Raw genomic sequence first — 20,637 nt, forward strand, 5'->3', positions numbered from 1 at the left:
AGAGCACTGCTTGCACTAGAAAATCCCCTTGCATGCAAAGCTCAGCATCAGCCTCAATGCCCTGTTCTCAATTTCACAGACAGCAGAGCATGAGGCAAATCCTGCACTCAGATCTGCTGTCATCAACTTTAGGGCGTTGCTGCAGAAGGGACAATTTAACCAAAACCAGTATTTTCTTACTATAAATAATTAAGATTTTAAACACTCTGTTCTTTGTCTCTGTATACTGCCCACGGCTGTATGCTTTAGTATGTCAGGCTTGTCCTCACTATTTCTGGGAACCTTCTAATCCAAGGAGGTGAGAAATTCATCCCTAGTGCTTTTATTTTCCCTTTTTTAAAGAAACAAACAAAAAACTCCACAACGTCCTGCTGTTTCTGGATGTTGATATTTTTTGAGAGGGGAATGCACTAAAAGCACCATTTAGGTCTGAGAGCCTGCAATGCATGTTACTGAGAGATGAATCATGCAAATAAAACTGACAGGTAAATCTAGATATCTGGCACTATGTTTAGTAGCAATGGCAGAGACATGTCTCAGCACAGAGCCACTTGTTGTAAGTGTAATTCACAGTCATTTCTAAGATGGGGTGGATAATCCAACTTTTGAAGATACCACATAGCAATTTTAATAGCAGTTGCTAACACAAATGCCTCAAGGCTATATAATTTGTACATATAAAGTAAATTGCCTTCAAAGTGGCAGGAAGAAAGTAAAAGGTAAATAAACCACAAATGTTTGTTATTTTAGCATCCTTGAACAAATACAAAATTGTTTCTTCAAACCTTTACTACTTCTTCAATAGTTAATAATCTAAGTCTAAAGGCAGTTAAATAGGTCTTACACCATATAATCAGTATTATTTCCTTTGTTTTCAGTTTAGTAAGGCATTAGAGACCTGGCCTTTGCCTATTGACCAAATGAGGCATTTGCCTACACCAGTACAAACCAAGAACAGCTCCACATACTTCACTTAAAATCTTGACTGGAAGAGGAGACTCAAGACAGTAATTTTTAAACTTCTCTGCTGATTCCCCCAGCACTTCTCATATTGCAACAAAATGGTTATAATTTGCAGTATGATATTTCTCCACTGGGGCACACTGATAGGAATAACAAGTTTAAAAATTAACAGATGACTTTGTCAATGCAATTATTGGATAATGTATGGCCCCGGTTAACAGGCAATCTCAATACCAGGAGCACTGGTCAATACTAAAAGGGAATGTGAATTTGAGGCTAGAAAATATCTCAAAGCTCAGATCCAAGCCTTCAAAGAGATCAGATAAGATGGAAATATTATAAAAAGCAGGTCTTGCTGAGGAAGCTTATTCTACTGTCAACCCAGTTATGCTGCAATGGCTTGTTAGTATCAAATTAGGAAATCCAAGTCTCCCTTCATGTATAATTAACTTTTTTTCTCCTCCATTTACTGGAAGGTGCTGGATTATACATTTTTCCTCATTTTGGCATTACTGCTGTTCCCGTCACTTACAGTATGGTAGAGCCACCAGCATGTATAAGACTGAATTCAGAGCTATTCTAAAACGGCAGAAAAATGGACATTCTGCATCATAGCAAGCACAGGGTGTGCAAAGATTTTCAAGCAGAGAATTAATTCATACTGTATGTCCTCTCCTTGAAAAAATTCAGAAAACCAAACTGAATCTCAAAATAATATCTGTGATGAAACAATAATTCTGGATATGTGGAATATTTTGGTGTTTGTTTCTTATCTTTCTAAAGCCACTGCTGCAAAATATTCTTAACAAGTTTCATACTCACTGAAGTGCTCCCCTAAAATATATAATCAGGACTACATATCAATAAAGGATGAAGCTCTGAGGGCTGTCCTTCAAAGGAGAACTTTATTCCACTCTGCTCAATTTCATACAGGTTTGATCATTCAAACTGCACCAACACCTGTAATTCCAGTCTGCCACAAACAAATCAGAGCCAAATAACTGCCACCACATCTGGATCCTGCTCAACGCCCCAAGTAATGATAAACACAGAAATGAGAAGGAGAGAACAGAGTGCCAGTGAGAGGAGGAAGAGGCGAGGTCCAGAATCTGGAACCAGAGAATTCAAGCTCCTCAGTAGGGTCATGTTAGAGACCAACATCAACTGGAAGATCCCTCAGGGCCTCTTGTTCCACATTTGCTTGCATAGTGGTATCACAACACTAAAGCACAGCCATGCTACCAATAAACTTGTCTGCCTGGACTTGGAGAGAAAAATAAACAATGGCAGCAGTTTGTATTGGAATAAGCATTGCATACAACTCTCAGTGTCCAGATGGGCCTCAGTCATCCCGAAGAGGCCTTCCTGCTTGTCAGCCTCTTTTAGAAATAGCATTAAATGCGAGGAAAGTGTTTTTGCATTAATAATACATTCTCAGTGACTGAGAACGAAGGCAACTTTCCCTCATTATACCAGTAAGACATTCAGCACTTCTGGAGGATTTATGAAGAAAATCCAAGTAGTTACATTCAGCAAATTAACCTTACCTATTGAAGGCTGATGGCAGATAAAGCCAGCCTTAAGCCAGCCTCCAGTGGAGGGATGAAAAACAGAAGGAAGAAGAACAGCTCAAGGAAAAAAAAAAACAGTTTTCCAAATTAGAAATGCTGTTCCATGCTTCCCTGATTTCTTGCTTTGCACATGCTATTAAAAATAGCAAGCAGAAACGCCTTACTTCTCCAAGTGCACATCCTGATGCACACACAGCCTCCCTTGGCCACGCGGCGCTCGGCACACCGCAGGATCGCTCCGGCACTCTACGGAGCAGCCATCATCTCCAGCCACAAGATCCCTACTGAAACATGACGACACCATAAAAGGTTTAATTCAATCTGAAGAGAAAAGCCATAGCTTTCAATGTGCATCCCCACAGAAGTATCAAATCATAAGGTTCATCCAAACCCGCGACCTGGGAGAAGAAACTCAATGAATTAGCCTGATGATTTGTAGTCTTATTGACTATAAAGAACACTTTGAAAAAGCAGGGATATAGGAGTTATATTAAAAGGAAAGATCCTTGTATCACTGACAGGAAAATAGTCAACTTTTTCTTCAATCGTTTTAAGCATAACAGCATTATTAAAGTCTTTATACTTTGAGTGAAAGCATTAATTACTATACCCATTAGGAATATTTTTCATTGTCAAATTGCCTTTTACCATGCTAATAAACACCATGATTTGCATGTAAAAATTAATAATGTTACCTCATTTATAGGTCAAAACACACAGACTAAAATAGTTTCTGCAATTCTCCCTAAATAACTAGCTCTTGTGTATCAAGTTTTATGGCACATTAGAAATTAGTGCACTTCGGACAAGATTTGAATAGCTGAGTAGATAGAGAGGGAAAGATAAGAACAAATAAGGAAAATATTGTGGTAAGCTAAGCCTCAAAAAAAAAAAAAAAAGCTTACAAAAAAAAATAATTTTTTAAAAATTTCTGGACCCTGTGTGACCTAGGGATGAAACAGCTGTATGCAGGTCATTACTCAAAGTATCCACAGATTATGCCTCCAGCCTCTCTGTGTATAAATGGCATGTCAGAACAACTGAATGCATTTAAAAAATCCCTTTCAATTACTCTCACATCTCATTGAGTCTAAATGTAACTTTCACAGCCCCCATGTAACTTGTGGAAATGGGTTGAAGGATTTGGGTATGCCTGATGACCAAGTCCTACATCAATTTTTATAAGATTTAAGAGTATTATTAGGGTCCTTCTCCCACCTTTGTTTAATAACATGGTGGGTTTGTTGGTTTGGAGGATTATGAGCATGGCCACTTACTTTTCCCCCTTAATTACCTGCTTGAGCACATAAGAGGCCTGTTAGAGCACTTCCTGGGGTACCATATCACACTCTTCTCATTCAGAAGCTGCAGATGCCCACCCACAGAATCTCAGCAGCTATCAAATTATGGTTAATAAAGGTATTGGACCTCCTCTTCTAGGTGGCAGCAAATAGCCAAGGTTGGCTCATTTTGCAAGAGCCACACAGCAACCCAAGCTCTTATCTTTGAGCCCTCATATTTGTGTTGAGTTTAATGTGATTTCTAAAGCAATGGGAACAGACATTTCTCTCCCTTTCTGAAATTCATTAACGAAAAGCAAGACTACAGTGCTAACTTAGTGCCTGACATTCCCCTCCTCTTTTGGTGCAGACTGAGTCTGAAGCACAGCACCAAAGTAATCTTTCACAGCAATCCACAGCACCCCACTCCAGCCTCGGGGATAAGGTGTTAAGGTCAGGCAATCAAAGTGTTCCCCTGCTATACAGAAAGCTGGCATCTACATTGAAATGCACAGCCTGGGCACGGGGGAGAGAGCAAGAAAAGATCAGGCCATTTATTTACCTCCCCAGATATGCTTCCCTGTGTCAAACTTCAAGCAGCCAGTTTGAGAACTGCTGGCCTCAGTGACATGTCCTGGATCTCACAGCACATCACTGTGAAAGGCTGAGAACATGGAGCTGCCTCCTCTGTGGAAAATGCATTGCTCAAAGAAGCCTCTGACTATCTTGAGAGAGATGCAAGTACTCCCTGAGAAAGAAAACAGTCTTGTAACAAAAGTAACAGTGCCACTATTTTGTTTGCATTACAAACAAGCACCTAAGATGTCTTGTGTGACCCAGACTTTCCCAAAGCAATCTGCACTACTCCAACACATGTGTGACAGTATGTGCTGCAGACTCACCTCTAGCAAACACAGGACATGTCAGGAAGGTGTATTACAGGGTACAGTTTGACATGAGCATCTCAGACAGCTGCAGGACATGAACTAGGTCTTGGATCTTTAAGATCTTTCCTTTGATTGTTGAAGAAAGCCACAGAGGTGGGAACAGTGCACAGTAACCTCCAGAACTGCATGTTCTCACTTGCCACCCTCTCTCACCTTGTCCACAAAGTCCACATTCAATCCTACCATTCCCCAGCTCTTGTTGGGTTTTGATCACAAGTTCTTCAAGGTGAAGATTCTGTCCTTTACAGGCATAGCATGCAGGCAGCTGCACAGAGGAAGCAGGCCCACAATGCTGGGGCTGGCCAAGGAGGCTTCAGAGGCTTCAATGGTGGGACAAGATGGATCAAACCACTCTGCCCATTCTCATATCCATAAGACAGCACAATGCAAAGAGCTGAGACCTGTTTGCCAGTCCCAGGAAGGGGAATTCTGTGCCCTGAGTAAGTGGGATCTTACTGCTTAAGGCCTTCCACTTAAAGACCTGAACATCACATGTCTATGAACAGCACCATTATGGCTTTTCTACAAAGCAAAAATCCTGCTCCCAGCTTTGTGACTGGGTAGAGAACATGACTCAGTTAGCACTACTGTGGCAGCATCTGCCTAGGACAGTCACACTGCAGAGATGTCCTCTGCAGACATCTCAAAGCCCTGCTGCTTTGGGACCCTGAGCAGAAGAGAGCTGTAAGGACAGGTTCCCTGGCTTCTCCCACACATTCTCCCTTCTGAGCATGAGAATGAGGGTCCTGTGGGCAGACCTACTGCATGGAGAAGTCTCTCCAGCAGGGCAGGACCATGGCTCAGGGGACTGACAAGAGCATCTCCACATCTCAGCTAACATGCCTTAGCTCCGCCATCCCCATAGACCAGCTGACAAGAACAAGTCCTGCTGTATTTCCTAGCTAACAGCAGGCATCCTATGCTGAAGGCAGCCTGCCCAGGCACTCCAGAGCCACCAGTGCCCAGCACTGACTTCCAGGGATAGCAGAGAGCACCAAAAACTGGCTGGGCCCCTGAGGACGGTTCAGGCAGGCAGCCTGGCTCTGCTCTCCATACAACATTAACACATCAAGACCCCAATCCCCATCTCAGGCAAGATAAAAGTAGTAATCTGTGTTTTCTAGCAGTGAGGGAGAAAGTGATTTCTGTGTTTTCAGGAGTACAGAAAAAGGTATCACACCTCCAGAGAAGCGGAGCTCTCCCTGCAGCAAGGCTAGCCTGCAGTCCCTCTCTCCTTCATCCAGAAGCCCAGGGATCCATTCCACACTGTGCAGCTTGACTCTTGCTCGGCTGATTTCTTTTCCAGCCTCCGAGTCTGAACATCACTGCATGATGTTCCTTCCTCTGCTAAGCATCTTTCTAACTGTGACTGAAGAATCTGGCAAATGACCAAGCATTCTTTAACCTCCACATTAACTATTGTTAGCTTTGGCAAAGCCCAGCTCCAGGGATGCCTGGTGTGGTATCGCTTACTGCTGCAGCCCACAGGAACTGCTGTAGCGGCGAGATTCAGAGAACAGGGATCAGGTAGCAGATGCAAAACAGAGCTCTCACCCACAGTGCCCTGCATCCCCCATTGCCTAATGAGCTTTGGGAACAGCTACAACTTTTAAGCTCCTTACTTCTGCAAAAGGTTTGAATGTGCAGAACAGAGTCAGTCAGAGAAGCTGTAAGTTTGATGAGGCCAAATGCTACTTTTAGATCACCAAGATGTGTTGGTAACTTTGCAGCTCCATAGAGTGTTATTTATCTTTTAGGCATGGTGAGGAGATAGAGATGTTTGGCTCTAGCCAGCTTTGTCTGCTGGAAGATGACATAGGCTGCACCACCTCCTCAAACCTCAACAGAACCCTCTTGGCTTGTACTCTTACCTGCTACATTCCTAACAGTAAAGTCCTTAGTCCCACATCCCACTGCACAAAAACTAGGATATGTCTTTCTCCCCTCATTCTCGTAAGCCCAGCCAGTAAAATCAGTTATGGCTGCTCTAAGCAGTGCCAGAGATGGTTCTTTAGCCCATTTTTTACTGCAGACTGCAGGGTTTGCAAAGCACCAGCTCCAACCATATTCAGACAACCAAGTTCTTGTGATGGCAAATCCTATGCAGAAATGTCCACAGCATTCATCAGGAATAGCTGAATTCAGGGACCAGACGGCAGGTTTTCTTAAACAGACTTTATGTTGCTTAATATAGCACACACTCTTCCTCAGTATCTGCACAACATTGAGTTGGAGATGTTCTGAAATTTGCACTGAGGAAGACTGGAGAGGTGGGAGAAAGGCTGCAGGAGGAAGCATTTTAAAAAGCAAGAGATGACTTAGGAGAAACATTATCTGCAAGCAACAATCTCCTAACAGAGGACTCGCAATGCAGAGGCCTGGTTAGTAATGAAAACAAAATGCAAACCAGTGCGTAGTCAGGCAATGCAGTTGCAAATCCATCCAGGATTAGTCTCAAAAGCTGAAGATGTGAAGAGTTTAGTCTGGCTCATCTCTTTCCTCTGGGGAGATGTCCTGCATTGTGCCTCACTGTACGCCTACACAAAACTGCTCCGTGAGACCCGTGCATCACAGGCCTTCTTGTGCCACTCCAACTCTATCCAAGTTACAAAAATTACTTCAGTGCCAACACAACTGGATCTCTGCCGGGAGAAGGCTTCCTTTGCCTTCTCATTTCTTCATTGAGATGCCAAAGTTCCTTATGTATTTCCTTTAAGGTCATCACTGCTTTGGACCTGTCCCCTTTTGGTACCTTGATTTCTGCTGGGTTTGCTCTCAACAGCGCTTCTTTTTACATAGATAGAGGAAACCCAGAGAGTATTTGTTCCCTTCCTCTACCTCATGAAGGAAAATCTCTAGTAACAGCAAACTGCTCAGAATATTTTGCGTCAAAATAAGTAGTGACTCTTGGGATTGACTCATTCCCACTATCCCTTCCACCACAGCCAAACACCTGGAAACATGCACTGCTGTGGAGCCCATCTTGCAACTAATAAACACAAGTACCAGCAACCCCAAAATCTGCCTCATCAGACACTCACTGCCAATTCAGGCAGCAACTGCAGCGTAACAGCCACTGTTTGCACAGGATAGGAATCGGGCAACCCTCCCTCTGGAGGTCCTTTTGCCACCAGGTACCTGGACCCTTGTTTTATTGCAGATGTTTCCTTCCTGCTCCCTGCACAACTCCTCCAGCTACACGAGATCCATTTGAAGTTCCACGGAGAGCCTTTTGCCTGCCCCTGTAGTGCATGACAAGGCGCACAGCGTGTTATACTAAAGTCACAGTCCATTTGTTTCGCATCAAGACAAGAACCAACAGGACATTCAAAAGGCAAAGGTGGCCATCTCAGGTTAACTATGAAAACAGCATGGATAGTACAGAAGATATCTTTAGGGCTAACATGATTGCTGTGAGCTTTTTAATTTAAGTAAAGTCTTCACAGATACGCTTTCTCAAGAGGTACTTACGTGTTCCCCAAGCCCTGGTATGTTTATTGATCACTGCCCACAAGAAACTGTACTTTATAGGACATACTGCCTCCTTATGATTGAAATAGCTTCCTTCCTTCATCAGCATATAATCAGATATTCCCACACAGGAGAACTATAGCCATGATTGACAAGATAGTTACAAAAATAAACCTGGGATTTAAATATAGCTTGCTCGTCTCCCTGGAAGATATGTAGTATTGTGTTATACAAGTCTACCATAATTTTCCTTGAATCAATATAGTCCATATTGCCCCACTGCCCTGATCGCTATCAATTAAACTGCTCACAGATTTGTGCTACACAGGAGAACCGGCAGCTACGTTGGGTGGGAATGGCAACTTGCCTTTCCTCTGCATGGACTGACTTACCATCAGTATTTCATTGGCAATTAACACGTACAGGTTTTGAGTTCATGTACCAGTTGAATGTGTGATTTCCAATGCAATTGTAGAGGTGGATAGGTAAATAAGTGTGCAGGACCACAGAGCTATGTACGGAAACAAAACGCATACGCTCAGCCTGAAGGGATAAATGTGGATGAGATACCTCTGTATGCAAACACACGAGCTAGCCAGGCAAGATTTAATTATCTCCTCTTTCTAGGGTGGACAGTTCAATAGCACAATACTCATTGCATTTCTTCCAATCTATCAGGATGTTCCGATGTATTAAATATGCAATGTAACAAGGGCAGAGCTCTGTAGCCCTGATCTCTTTTCAGAAACAAAAAAGAAAAATGAGATTTTTTTTTTTTTTAAAAACCCATTCTAATCACAAAATGCTTTTCATCTGTTAAAAACCTCCCCATTGCTGACTGGCTAAAAAAACATGGGACAGACCTCACATTTATTATGCAAATCCTTAGCATTAAGAAAACAAATCACCAACTAACATCTGTCTCGCCCTAAAGGAAAATAAATTTAAAAACCAGCCACCTTTCCCCTCACTCCCTACGCAGCGGGCCGAGCACCCCGCGGGATCGGCAGGGACGCGCCTCCCGCCCGCTCCCCGCCGGTGCTGCAATGTCCCCAGCACAGCGGCAGCCTCGGCCGCCCGGCCCCGCACCAGCCCGGCCACTGCGGTCCTTTCGCCGCCGCCCCCCCGCGCCCGACCCACCTTTCCCTTCCATCGCGGAGCCTTGCGAGCGCCGGGAAGTTGCGGGAAGACGCGCACCCTCCTCAGCCGAGAGCCCGGCGGGCAGAGCCGGCGGCCGCTGCCTCGCTCCGCGGTGGGGACGGCGCTGTCACAGCCCCGGAGCTGCAAGCAAGCAAGCGGCGGGGGGGACGGCGTGAGCCGCCGGGCCCCCCCCAGCCCCCGCGGCGCGGGGAGCGGCGCGGAGCGGGGCGCGGCGCGGGGGGAGCGCGCGTTACCTGGGCGCCGGCGGGAGCTGTCCCTGGCCGAGCGGTGCTGCGGGGGCGAGTGGCTCCGCGGCCCGCCGCGCTGCCTGGCACCGCCCGCATGCGCGCCCCGCCCGCGCCCCGCCCCCGCACCGCGGCACCGCCGGGCCCGGCTGCGGGATCCGCGCCGCGCAGCGAGCGCGGCACCCGCGCAGCGGCCCCGGCCGCGCCGCCCCGTCCCGCGCCCGGCGAGCGGCAGCGCTCGGGTGCTCGGCGCGGGCACGGACAGCGGCCGGACAGCGCCGGCGGGAGCCCCCGCGCCGGGCCGGGACCCCGCGGCCGTGCGCCCCGCGGCCCCGCTGCTGCAGGAGCGCGGCCGGTCCCGCAGGTGCCCCGCAAGCCCCCAGACCACGACTGCCACGCCGGGCGGCTCAGGGAGAGCGCTCCGCTCGCCCCCAGCCTCCCCGGGTCCTGCGAGCCAGGCTGAGCCCGCACACCTGCAGACTCGGAGAGAATCTCTCAGGAGATGCCCGGTCTCAGGTTCAGGCCTTCCCTGGATATGTTGTTTCAAGATTAATTATGCTGATTCACAAAACATCCGCCTCATGGCTAGTTTATGCTTTTCCACCTTTGCATCCAGCAATCACTGGATTTCACTCATCCTCCAAGTCATGAATAAAATAAGCAGTCCCCTGCTAATAAGTTGATAAAACATTCATACCAGGATCAAGTCACTTTTTTTGGAGAACAAAGAGTTCATCCATGTTATAAAGTTTCTCCACACTGGAATTACCTCTTAAGTTTTTTTCAGATTTTTAACTTTGGTGCAATGGGGATGGTAAAACCCAGTTCTGTGTTTATTTTTATGATTTGTGCTACTGAAAAAGCAGCTCATGGCATCCTGGGAGCTACACAAATAGAGGATAGATGGCTCCAGCACGATGTAAGTTTCTAAATACAGGAACAGTAACTCCTCTCTTTTACTTTACTCTTGTTCCTTTATACATCCTGGTGTTCATATCTTCCCTTCTTACCTAGGACTGGCAAAACATTCAGTAATGACATAGTCTCTCATTCTGAGCTACTGCAAGCCATCCTGCAGATACTACCTATGGGTATTCCCATCCCAAATCCAAACCCTGAATCTGGTTATGGAGGTGAACACTGCACACATCATTCCACCTTAGCACACAGCCCAGGCAGTTCAGCAACACCTGCTCCAACCTCAGCTGCCACTCCACAAGGCGCCAGGGAACATAAGTTAGAGATGGCCTATTAGTGGGGGAAAAAAAAAAAAATCAACTACAAACAGCCCAGGATGAAAACCCAGCACATAAAATTCACATTTAAACTGGCTCCTATCCATTTATTAGGTCCTACACTATTGTGAAGAATGACATTAGCGTTTTTTTAATTTCAGGACTGAATAAGTCAGGTACTGTAGGCAAGCTGTGAGTCAAACTGTGCTGTAGAGAACTGATGAAGCAGGCTTAGAAACTGAAGAAGCAACAGACATTTACTTTGACCTTCTAGTCAAATCATCAATTCTTTCTTTGACTGATGTGGGATCCTATTTCCCTGTTGCTATATCTTTACCCACCATCAATGCCAAACTGACTCAACTACACTTCCAGGGTCAATCTGTGTGCTTTTTCTGAAAAGCAATGAAACAATGATTCATTCAAGGTCTATTAGCCCTCACTAACATTTCAAAATACAATCAGATTATACATGAGAGTGCTCCACAACTCCTTAACCAGTTTTTTATAACTCTTGTACTCAAGTTATCAACTCCCACAGATTAAAATCAGGCAAAATCTCAAAGGACATTAAAGTTCCTGGCATCCAAGTTCAAGAACAACTTTCAACAGAAAGAAGAGAAGCTAAAGGAATACCCGAACTTTTAAGGTACAGCCAGGCTGTTTACCAAGAGCACAATCTGAGGCACCATTTGTAATAGCAGGCACTGGACCAATGAACTAAGAGCCTCATTTCAAAGCTGTGCACTCCCTGGAAAGCAGACAGCCATCAATAACTCAGCTTCACAGAGAAAGCTGGGAAACAGTTCCTAGCTGAAGGCATCAAGCCGAGCCCCACTGCCTGTCAGCAGAATACATGAAGACCAAGTTTCTCAAATACAGGAAATGTATTTTTCCAGTGTCCTGACAGGATCAGCCATAATATGCTCCCCACTAGCAAAGGCAGGTTGAGGTTTGGGGTTTTTGTGGAGGTCCTGTCAAAGGAGGAAGACTTGAATTAGCTGTTCAGAGGTCTCACTTTTAGAGAGCAAGCCAAAATTAACTTTTTGTTTTGTTTTTGAGATGTGAAGCATTCCTTCCTTTGAGGTAACAGAGGGTAGAAATATAAATCAAACAAAACATCCAAACCCACTAATCCACACATTCAATTTTCAATCACAGTTTATCAGAGCTTTCTGGGTCACATCTGGGACATCATAAGTTCACTTCCAAATCATGAAACCATCACAAGGCCTTAAGATTCATGTTCTTAAAAAGCCAGCTTGAAGAGAGAAGTGCCTCCCTTTGCTCCTTCAAGGCTTCTCGCCACAATGCAAAGAAGCAAATTCAAGGGAATAAATCCAGTGAACGTTTTCCCTCCCTTGCCATTTACAGGTCATCTTTCAAATTACTTATCAGTAGAAAGAAATATAATATTGCCTGTGCTCTCTTCTACATTAAAGTACATCCTGCATTAAAGTTTCAAGCAAGCTGGACCAGCTCAAGTTAGATCACTCTTTCTCATTTAGTCCCTCAGGAAAGTCTGAGCCTACTCTGGCTTTGCAAGTATCAAGCATCAAATAACACCACACACATTAATGGCATCTCAGTAGTGCATCAAGTTCTTCCCCAAACCACAGCAAGAGAAAGCATTGCAGCACTCGGGAGGTGCAGATGAGCTGGGCCTGGGATCCTTCCTACTCACACCCTTTAGCCAAGATGGAAGAACCACCTTTGAAGCACTGCTCTGCTGTATCAAGCCCACAGGGCTGCCAGGGTTGCTTCCTTCACACGTTCAAGCTTTGGGAGTTAGCTGGCATCATGGTACAATCAAGAAAGTGGCTCAATCCAAGCACAAACCACCCTGTGCAGACGCTGCTCTCCCAAAATGCCTCAGCATATCCTTGGCCCCTGTCATGGCAAGGAGATGGCTATTTGAGAAAGGCAGTTATTCCCTCTTTATCTCAGTCCTGAGTGGTTTTTGTGGGGTTGCAAATACAGGGCTTCTTCATGGCCACCTGCACCGTTGTTTGATCAGCAGGGCTTTTGCTCAGCCTGTGCTGCTGAAGTCCTGCCCACTCCACCAGACTGACTCAATCTGAAGAGCAGAGAGCTGCCCCCTCTTCCCAGGGGTGGCAGGACAACATGTAAGATCCTGCTGGAGGAGGCAAGGTTCTGCTTGACAAAGAGCTCAGCTTTACTACAGGTGAGAGGCAACAGCAAGGGCTCAGCTTGGCTGCTCTTGCAGGGTGCTCCAGACAGAAATAGAAATGTTCCCTGGGCCTTCAGCCCTTGAGGAGCCTGCTGCTCCCCGCCTTGATGGAGGACGCTGTGCAGAACTCACTGCCAGCCCCTCCATAAGCTGCTGGCTTAGAAACAGCCCTGACCACGGACAGGATAAAGCCAAGTGGCCGTTTTGGCATTGCTGCAGATTGGAAGTCCACATGATGATCATACATGGTCTCCCAGCTGCTGCTGCTCCTGCCCATCTGCTGCCTTGGCACAGAGCCTCCTTCTCTAAGAGGGAGCCTCCATTCCCAGGGGCAGAGACACCAGCCAGCCTGCAAGGTTGTGCAGATAGCCACACATGCTGCCATGCATACATGGGCTACTTGTGCATGAGGCTGGAAGTGCCAGGAGGGAGCAAATTGCCAGGGGTGGGATATCATCTGCCCAGTGCCAGTTTCTCATGATGACCATCCAAAATAGAAACAAAGACAAAAAGGCACAGTCTCAAGGGCCAGGTGACCTACTGGCTTGTATACCAAGCTCTGCACAAGAGCAGCCACAAGTCAGCTTTGCTTTCATTTCAAGGGTGAAAATTGAGTTGCCAATGTCTCAACCTGTTCCCAAACTGCCCAGAAGCCAACTTCAGCACCCAAGTAAGAGTTCCCAGCCAGAGACAGAGCTGCTCTCACTGTAGGCAACAGAATAGCATTTCTCCTACACAAAGTTTAAAGACAATGTTTCTTAAGGGCAATTAACAGCTCAATCAAAAAGGAACTACACTGAGTTCTGGCCAAGAGGGAGAAGTAACTAACTAACTCTGAGGTTCAGAGTGGGTTTGACCTCAAAGCCAGCTGCAATGGCAAGCAAACATCAGCTAAGTGCTTCTGAAAATCCTTTTTTGACCTCTCAAGCATCTATCCAAAACCACCAATGGGCATTGTTAGCTAGCTACCATCATTAGACAGCAGAGCAGATTCCTTAAGGACAGAAAAAGAAAACAGCTCTGTACCACACCATGCTCAGAAGATGTCCACGTGCCATGAGCTGTGCCCAGATAAGCACAAGCTAGAGCAGCAGGTTCCAAGAAAGTAGGCCATGACACAGCAGCAGCAGGAAGGACCTCTAACACTACTGAGAAAGCAAAGAACACAGTGGGGGAGCGAGGGGGAAGAAGACTAAACAGACACCAGAAGTTTTTAGTAATACAGATAGAGTAAAATAGAGAAAACATTTCTACAAGCTGTAATCCATCACCCTGAGAGCGATGTACATAACTTTTGATTATGAACAAAACACTAATGATTACTATATCATCAGCTGATATCACCTCCTTACATCACCCAAGTAGTTGCTAGAAGCAGAGGAAGTGCATTAGGAGCTGATGTGTGAAATAAAAACCAAAGTAAATCACAATCTTTGAGCAAGTTCAGAGTTTAATTACATAAAATTATTAATGAAATGTTACTGAGATTAATCAGTCAGTATTTTATTAATAAAGAAAAAGCATTAATGTCACAAAAGTACAAAAAACAAGGGAAAGGTTTTGCTACTATTTGCAACAAAGTCAAAAACTACTACGGAAGATAATCATGGATGGGGGAACCATACTGTTATTGACACAGGAAGTTCCTTCTGAGCACCAGCTTTCTTCTGCTATTATTCTTCATAACCATCTGTATATACCCATTTACACTAACAGGAGCATTGGTGTTGATTTTAATGGTAGTTAGATCTGACACAGCTCAACTCCCCATTTTGGTTTTCTGTGAGATACTGAGCACCCCGAGCTCACCAAAATCTATGGAAGGTGGACGTTGTTCTCAGTCCTTGCAGCAAAATTCTTTGTGTTTTCAGGGCTAAGTCTCAGACCCTCTGAGCCCCACTGCAGGCTTCTGGTTACTCAGTACAGTAAATAACTTTGTCAGATCCTCGACCAGATGGGAACAGGGAGGAAGGTGTCTGAAGTCAGGTTGTTCTACCATTACAAAAGCTTAAGAATTTCATGTAAGTAGATAAAACATGAAAATTAGCTGCTGAATTGAGCTCCTTAAGCTCTAGTCCCTTTTTGACTTGATTAGAAAAGGTAATTACCCGCATTTGGAATTTACGCAAGGTAAAAAACCTTTACAAGGTACAGGCAGGAAAGAGCTTCCTGCTGACAGCTCAGCCCTCCTAAGAGCCAGGTGCTTGAATGCTTGCAGACAATAGACTATTCACCTTAAAATCCTATTTGCCTATGTCTATTTCCTACAATTAAAAAAAAAAAAAAATCTGTTAGCTCATTGCTATTCTACAGCCATCAGGGCTGAGTAGCATTCACATTCTTTATCTGCTATTTCAAGAAATCACAGCAAGCTGACCTCTGCCAAGGCCCAGAAAGCAATTTCTTTGCCCTATTCCTACCCCATAAGAGCCATTTCTAGATGGCTGCCCTCAGACACCACAGTCCTGAGATATCCCCTAAGATGGCTATTCAATGCCAACTGACAGCCCCCAAAATCCTAAGCATATGTCAGACTGCTCCAGTAACCCTGATTTAGGGGACAACAGAGCATTGAGCACAAAGAGTCATCTCCTATCCAGCTCCAACATCTTTTTCCATTTGTCTGTGTTTATCCTGTTTATTTTAATGCTATGTTTTCCAGAATGTTAGAAAATAACAAATGCAATAAAACCTGCAGAGCCTGGACTATTATCATCAATATATTCATAGTGCAGCTTCTCCATGCCTCAGGGACTTGGATGTCTGTGATATTTCAGGCTGAAACTCAGTTTGTCCAAATACAAGAGACAGATAAGCGCTGCTTGATACCAGCACCACTGACAGTCTTTTGGCTGGACCAGTTCAGAGCTTAAACTCTTCTTGGCCTGTGTTATGGCAAATAGTAAGAAATGAAATTCAAATAAAAGTGAGATGTGCGATTTAAAAGGTGAAGACAAGTGAAGAAGGGAAAATGACAAAAGCAGAGGGCAATCCTAACTGAACTCACTCTCACCTGAAAGAATAGCAAGAAGAGTCCTTAGGAGTGAAGCTCTTCACTGGGGAGTTCAGCTGCCTCACCCATCTGCACAACCAAACCTCATGCCTTTAACCCAAGCCTTGCAAAGCATGACTGCTCAGAAGGAGCTCAGCAAGTGAGTACAACTCTCCTTCTTTCTAAACACTGCAGCAGTATTTTCAAAGTAACAGTTAAATATAAATGTAGGAAATCGTGGAGACTCAAGAAAGAATCTGGAATTGCTCTCAGTGTAGCCAGCAAGTTACTCCAATTTTACAGCTGTTCCCCATCTCTGCTCTGTTACAGACCTTTCAGCAAAGGATGAAGCAAGACTGAGATCATGGGCAGCATTTGTAACCTGCTGCCTGGTTAGATGTTAGATGTTCAAATAGACTGTAGCAAGTGTAGCCCTGAGTTGGAAGATCCACACACTCCTGGAAAGAGTCTTCCTTTATTCTACAGAGCTTAACATGTCAAGTATGAGAGGTTGATTTTCCCATCAAGGAGAGATGTCCAAGCTGGGTTTGAGAGGCATTTTCAAAAGCGAAGTCCTGAAAGCACTCAACACCTAGGTGAGATCAGAAAGGCTCCTGTTTCTCTACCCATCTTCCACCCATGCCCTGCTGTAGCCCAGAAGCCCTAAAACAGCAGAGAGTTTTTAGCTGTCAGTGCTACACACACCTGCCACGCAGACCAGAGCTGGCCATAACAGCTTAGCCAGCTAAGAGGCTGCCCAGGAGCACAGTCTTGCCACTGCCCATCCCAGCCATGCCCAAAGCTGATCTCCTTTGGCTCCAGGAGGGTCAAAATGGCATCACTATTGCCCCTTTCCTAGAATCTCATTTTCTACTGCACATAAAATTAGCCTTTTTTGCCCAGCATTTCTTAGCTGACTGATTAGCAAAAAGTATATTTCTCCTAGTCAAAGTGGTTACCCTTTAAAACTTAAATATCAGAACCAAGCAGCAGCTTCAGCAAACAGTGCTCTTTGTCAGAGGACCAGCTGCACAGATACTGAATGGTGAGAAAAAGAAAACAGCAAACCCTTGGGCATGTTTACAGTACTTGCTGCATTAGGGGTCAGGTTTGTAGAGCACCAACTCCACCAGATATTTCTTCTGGGCTAGGGAATGGATCACCTTGAAATCAACTCTCAGCATAGACAGAAGAAGCCTGGGAGCACTCTCACCAAGAAGGAAAAACTGTGTCAGTAAAAGAAAAAGGTGCCAGTGAAGATTTGTGTGGTGTGGGAGAAGTGCACATTAAAATAGCTGTGACCTGAGAATCCAGTGTCATATTCAAGTTAAGTGACATGCACATTGAGGGCCTTACAGCAATGTCAGCTGTCACTGGAAAAGCAGGAATGGACCTGAAGGTGAGGGGACATTGGAAAGCTCTGATTGAAGCAAATACCTGAATCTGCACAGAGATCTTCCAGATCTTCTCTCCTCCTGTTCTCAGACTGAGGTGAGGGGACAAGGCAACCACGAAGGCAATTTACTACTTGCATTAGATCAGTCAAATAAGAGGTAAAGGGAGGAGAGAAAGAACCCAAGGACAGAGTGATATAGGACACTTGAACAAATTTAGATTGGAAAAGGCCAAAGGGAAAAACAGCATCCTCCACGGAACTTTGTGGATAACAGTCTAGGGAGAGAAGGGAAGAACAGAGGAGCAACATCCCAAGTGATAAGAGTAAGGACATGAGATGAAAGAAGGGCTGGCTGATGAAGGCACTTTGCAAGTCAAGGTGCAGTATTTAGAGAAACATGTGGGGGCTTGAATAGCAAGTTTGGTTTTTAAGGAAGAGCTGCCAGAAGAGAGGGTGGGCTGAAGAGAAAGAATAACAGCATAGATAGGAATAGATATAGGGAGTCTGGAAGACGGGAGAAGGTGCTGGTGCTCACATTTAAGAGACAAGGACAAGAAAGAAGAGCATATCAGCTTGCATTTCTTTTTAAATGTAGAAGAAGTAGAAGAGATTTTGGTCAGAAAAAGAAATGAAGGCAGAGGAGGAAAGTTTGGACTGACTCAAGGTGGCAGGAAGCCAGTTGTGACTCAATCCCATGCCAACAAGAAAGCTAGAAGAAGGAAAACTATTTAGTCAGCAAGGTGGCAAAACTGAAAAAGTTTAGCACACTCAGCATGGCCATACAGTCTGAGACCCTCCAAGTAACAGGAGCAGAAGCCCAGGTTAGAGTGAAAAAACACTGGGAATCAACAAGTGCCACATTGCAGCAGAGAAGACAAGAGGTTCAGGATGAGAGGAGATCAGCTGCAGCAAACAAGAGGACTGACAGCAAGGAAACAAGATGCATTATCAAGGCTGAGAGCACTATAAACACCAAGTGATGGGATGTGCAGCCAAGTTGGTGGCGGGGGGGGGGGGGCGGGCAGGGAAAAAAAAAAAAAAAAAAAAAAAAAGAAAAGCCAGCAAGTAGGAAAAACAATGGAATTCTTTTCCTGAGGAAGATGTTTTCCCATCAGCATCAAGAAAGCACCGTCAAAGGGCTCCAAACTAAAAGCATTTGCTGGAAACAGTGCTTGATCCTGAAGATTTCCCACATCATGAGTATGTCCGCAACAAAATAACATCCTCAGTGCAGGGGTCAGAGGTCCACTCTAAGGTGCCAGCCCTGGGTAGGAGCGGCGCTGAACTGGAGCTGCCCGGACCAGTGCGTGCAGGCTCCTTCCCGAGGCAGATCCCAGGCTGCGAGCTCCAGCCAAGCAGTCTCCCCCGTTCCCCGGCTGCAGCCCTCCTACGTGCACGAAGCACTGCAATTCTGGCATCTGCACACAGACACGAGCCACGTTTGCCACATGAAGGGAAAGCTCATCTCCCTGCCCGCTGCCACCTGCTCTTCCTCCCCTTTCCGCAGCACCCATTCTCTCCTGTTTGGCTTTTTCCCCTACTCCTCCTCCCCGTGCGCTTTCCACCGCTCCAGAGACCCCAAGCACACCAGAGCGCCCTGCTCCCGCGGCTGCTCCGCCGTGCCCCGCTCCGGGCCGGCAGCGAGCCCGCCCCGCTCCGGGCCCCGCTCCGGGCCGGCAGCGAGCCCGCCCCGCTCCGGGCCCCGCTCCGGGCCGGCAGCGAGCCCGCCCCGCTCCGGGCCCCGCTCCGGGCCCCGCTCCGGGCCGGCAGCGAGCCCGCCCCGCTCCGGGCCCCGCTCCGGGCCGGCAGCGAGCCCGCCCCGCTCCGGGCCCCGCGGGCTCCCGAGGCCGCACGCGCCGCCGCCCTCTCCCGGCGCGATCGGGAATTCCCGGTGCCGGCGGCAGCTCCGCGCCAGCCTCGCTTCAACAGCCCCCGAGATGCCGCGGGGCTGCACAGGACGATACAGGGTCGATACCTCTCCGAGCACTGTAAACGCATATTGGCATTGCTCAAATGCCTTGCCGATAAATCACATGCAGGCACCGTGGTAAAAGCCCGGTGTAGATTGTGACACTCAGCTGTGCGTGGAGCTGCTCCAAGTGCACCCATTATCCGAAATCCTAAAGTACAATTATCCCTGAGTAAGGCTGCTTAGCTACTAGAGCCAGGTTCGTTAAGTTCATGTAAAAAGTTGCCTGTTTATTTTCCATTTAGCAGTTCTTATTCCCATGTGCACAGGTTTAGGTGGCTCTCACAATAATTCATTTCTGGTTGGGGGAGCTAAATAAACTGAGTACCAGTTTCTCTGTAGGACCTGATGCTCCAGGTGCCAGGAACCTAAATCCCTGCCTTTTGGCCCAAATTCAATTATAAGCACGCAGCCCCCTTTTTTAGGCACTACTACCAACACGTATCCAGGCAGATTCTTTCCCAGCCCACAGTGGGAGAGCCTTTGCCAGAGATGGGATCAGGACATGGATCACCTCACCCAGCTCTCCTGTAGCACTAGGCAAGGAGTCCCGCCTCAGCTGAAACCATCTGTTCCTCTTACTGGACTGGATCATTATCTTTACCATCCCAATTCATTTAAGCTGGCATCACATAACAGCTCCCTCACACATGCACTTTGTGAGAATTAAAAGAAAGCAAATGCAGGAATCTCTGTAGCCCCCAAACTACTTGATAACCAACTTCTCACAAACTGTGAGAAACACCAGGAGATTCCCACTGGAATGCCAGTGACAACAGAGCACAACCAGAGATGTTTATTTATTTAAATGCATTACAGATATTGCCACAAACAAGGAGTTGCTACAGATGTATGAGGGGGCAATCACCCATTATTTCTGCCTGATCCTGGCCTTGCAATCCCCATCCTGATTAAATTACTGAGGGTAGGATTATCAGCAGGATAATCAGATGCAGTGTCTAATCTGGATAACCCAGCATTACTGGGCCTCACAACATAGGATTTCACTGACCACTCAGCCAGGGCATTCCAGAGCATTACATCTCATTTTCACCACTTAAAGGATTCAGACACCCTAGAGACTTGTGCAGAGGGGAAAGCTAAGGAACATAATCACAATTTCAGTCAAATGCAGTAGTATTTGCATACCTGCTGTGTTTCCAAGAACTCACAGAGCCAACACAACTGGGATTTTCACAACAATCACTTATCTGAACGACTTACTGTGTACTTACAG

The 20,637-nt window shown here is 46.1% G+C and overlaps 1 protein-coding gene across 2 annotated transcripts in view; it reads right to left on the reverse strand.

Moving 5' to 3' along the window:
* The window catches only part of FGF12 (fibroblast growth factor 12), a 236,277-nt gene that overhangs the window by 208,421 nt on the left and 7,219 nt on the right, over nucleotides 1-20,637 (reverse strand). The window contains exons 1-2 of one of the 2 annotated variants that reach the window (XM_053986046.1): nucleotides 9,627-9,717; nucleotides 9,373-9,513 (exon numbers count right to left, since the gene is read on the reverse strand). In XM_053986046.1, the coding sequence (XP_053842021.1) occupies nucleotides 9,373-9,385 (13 nt within the window). In that variant the 5' untranslated portion in view covers nucleotides 9,386-9,513; nucleotides 9,627-9,717. Of the gene's footprint in view, nucleotides 1-9,372; nucleotides 9,514-9,626; nucleotides 9,718-20,637 lie in introns of those variants that run through there. The other variant, XM_053986048.1, reaches the window with a different exon arrangement.

Source organism: Vidua macroura, chromosome 10 (genome assembly GCF_024509145.1).
Source record: "Vidua macroura isolate BioBank_ID:100142 chromosome 10, ASM2450914v1, whole genome shotgun sequence".
NCBI lineage: Eukaryota > Metazoa > Chordata > Aves > Passeriformes > Viduidae > Vidua > Vidua macroura.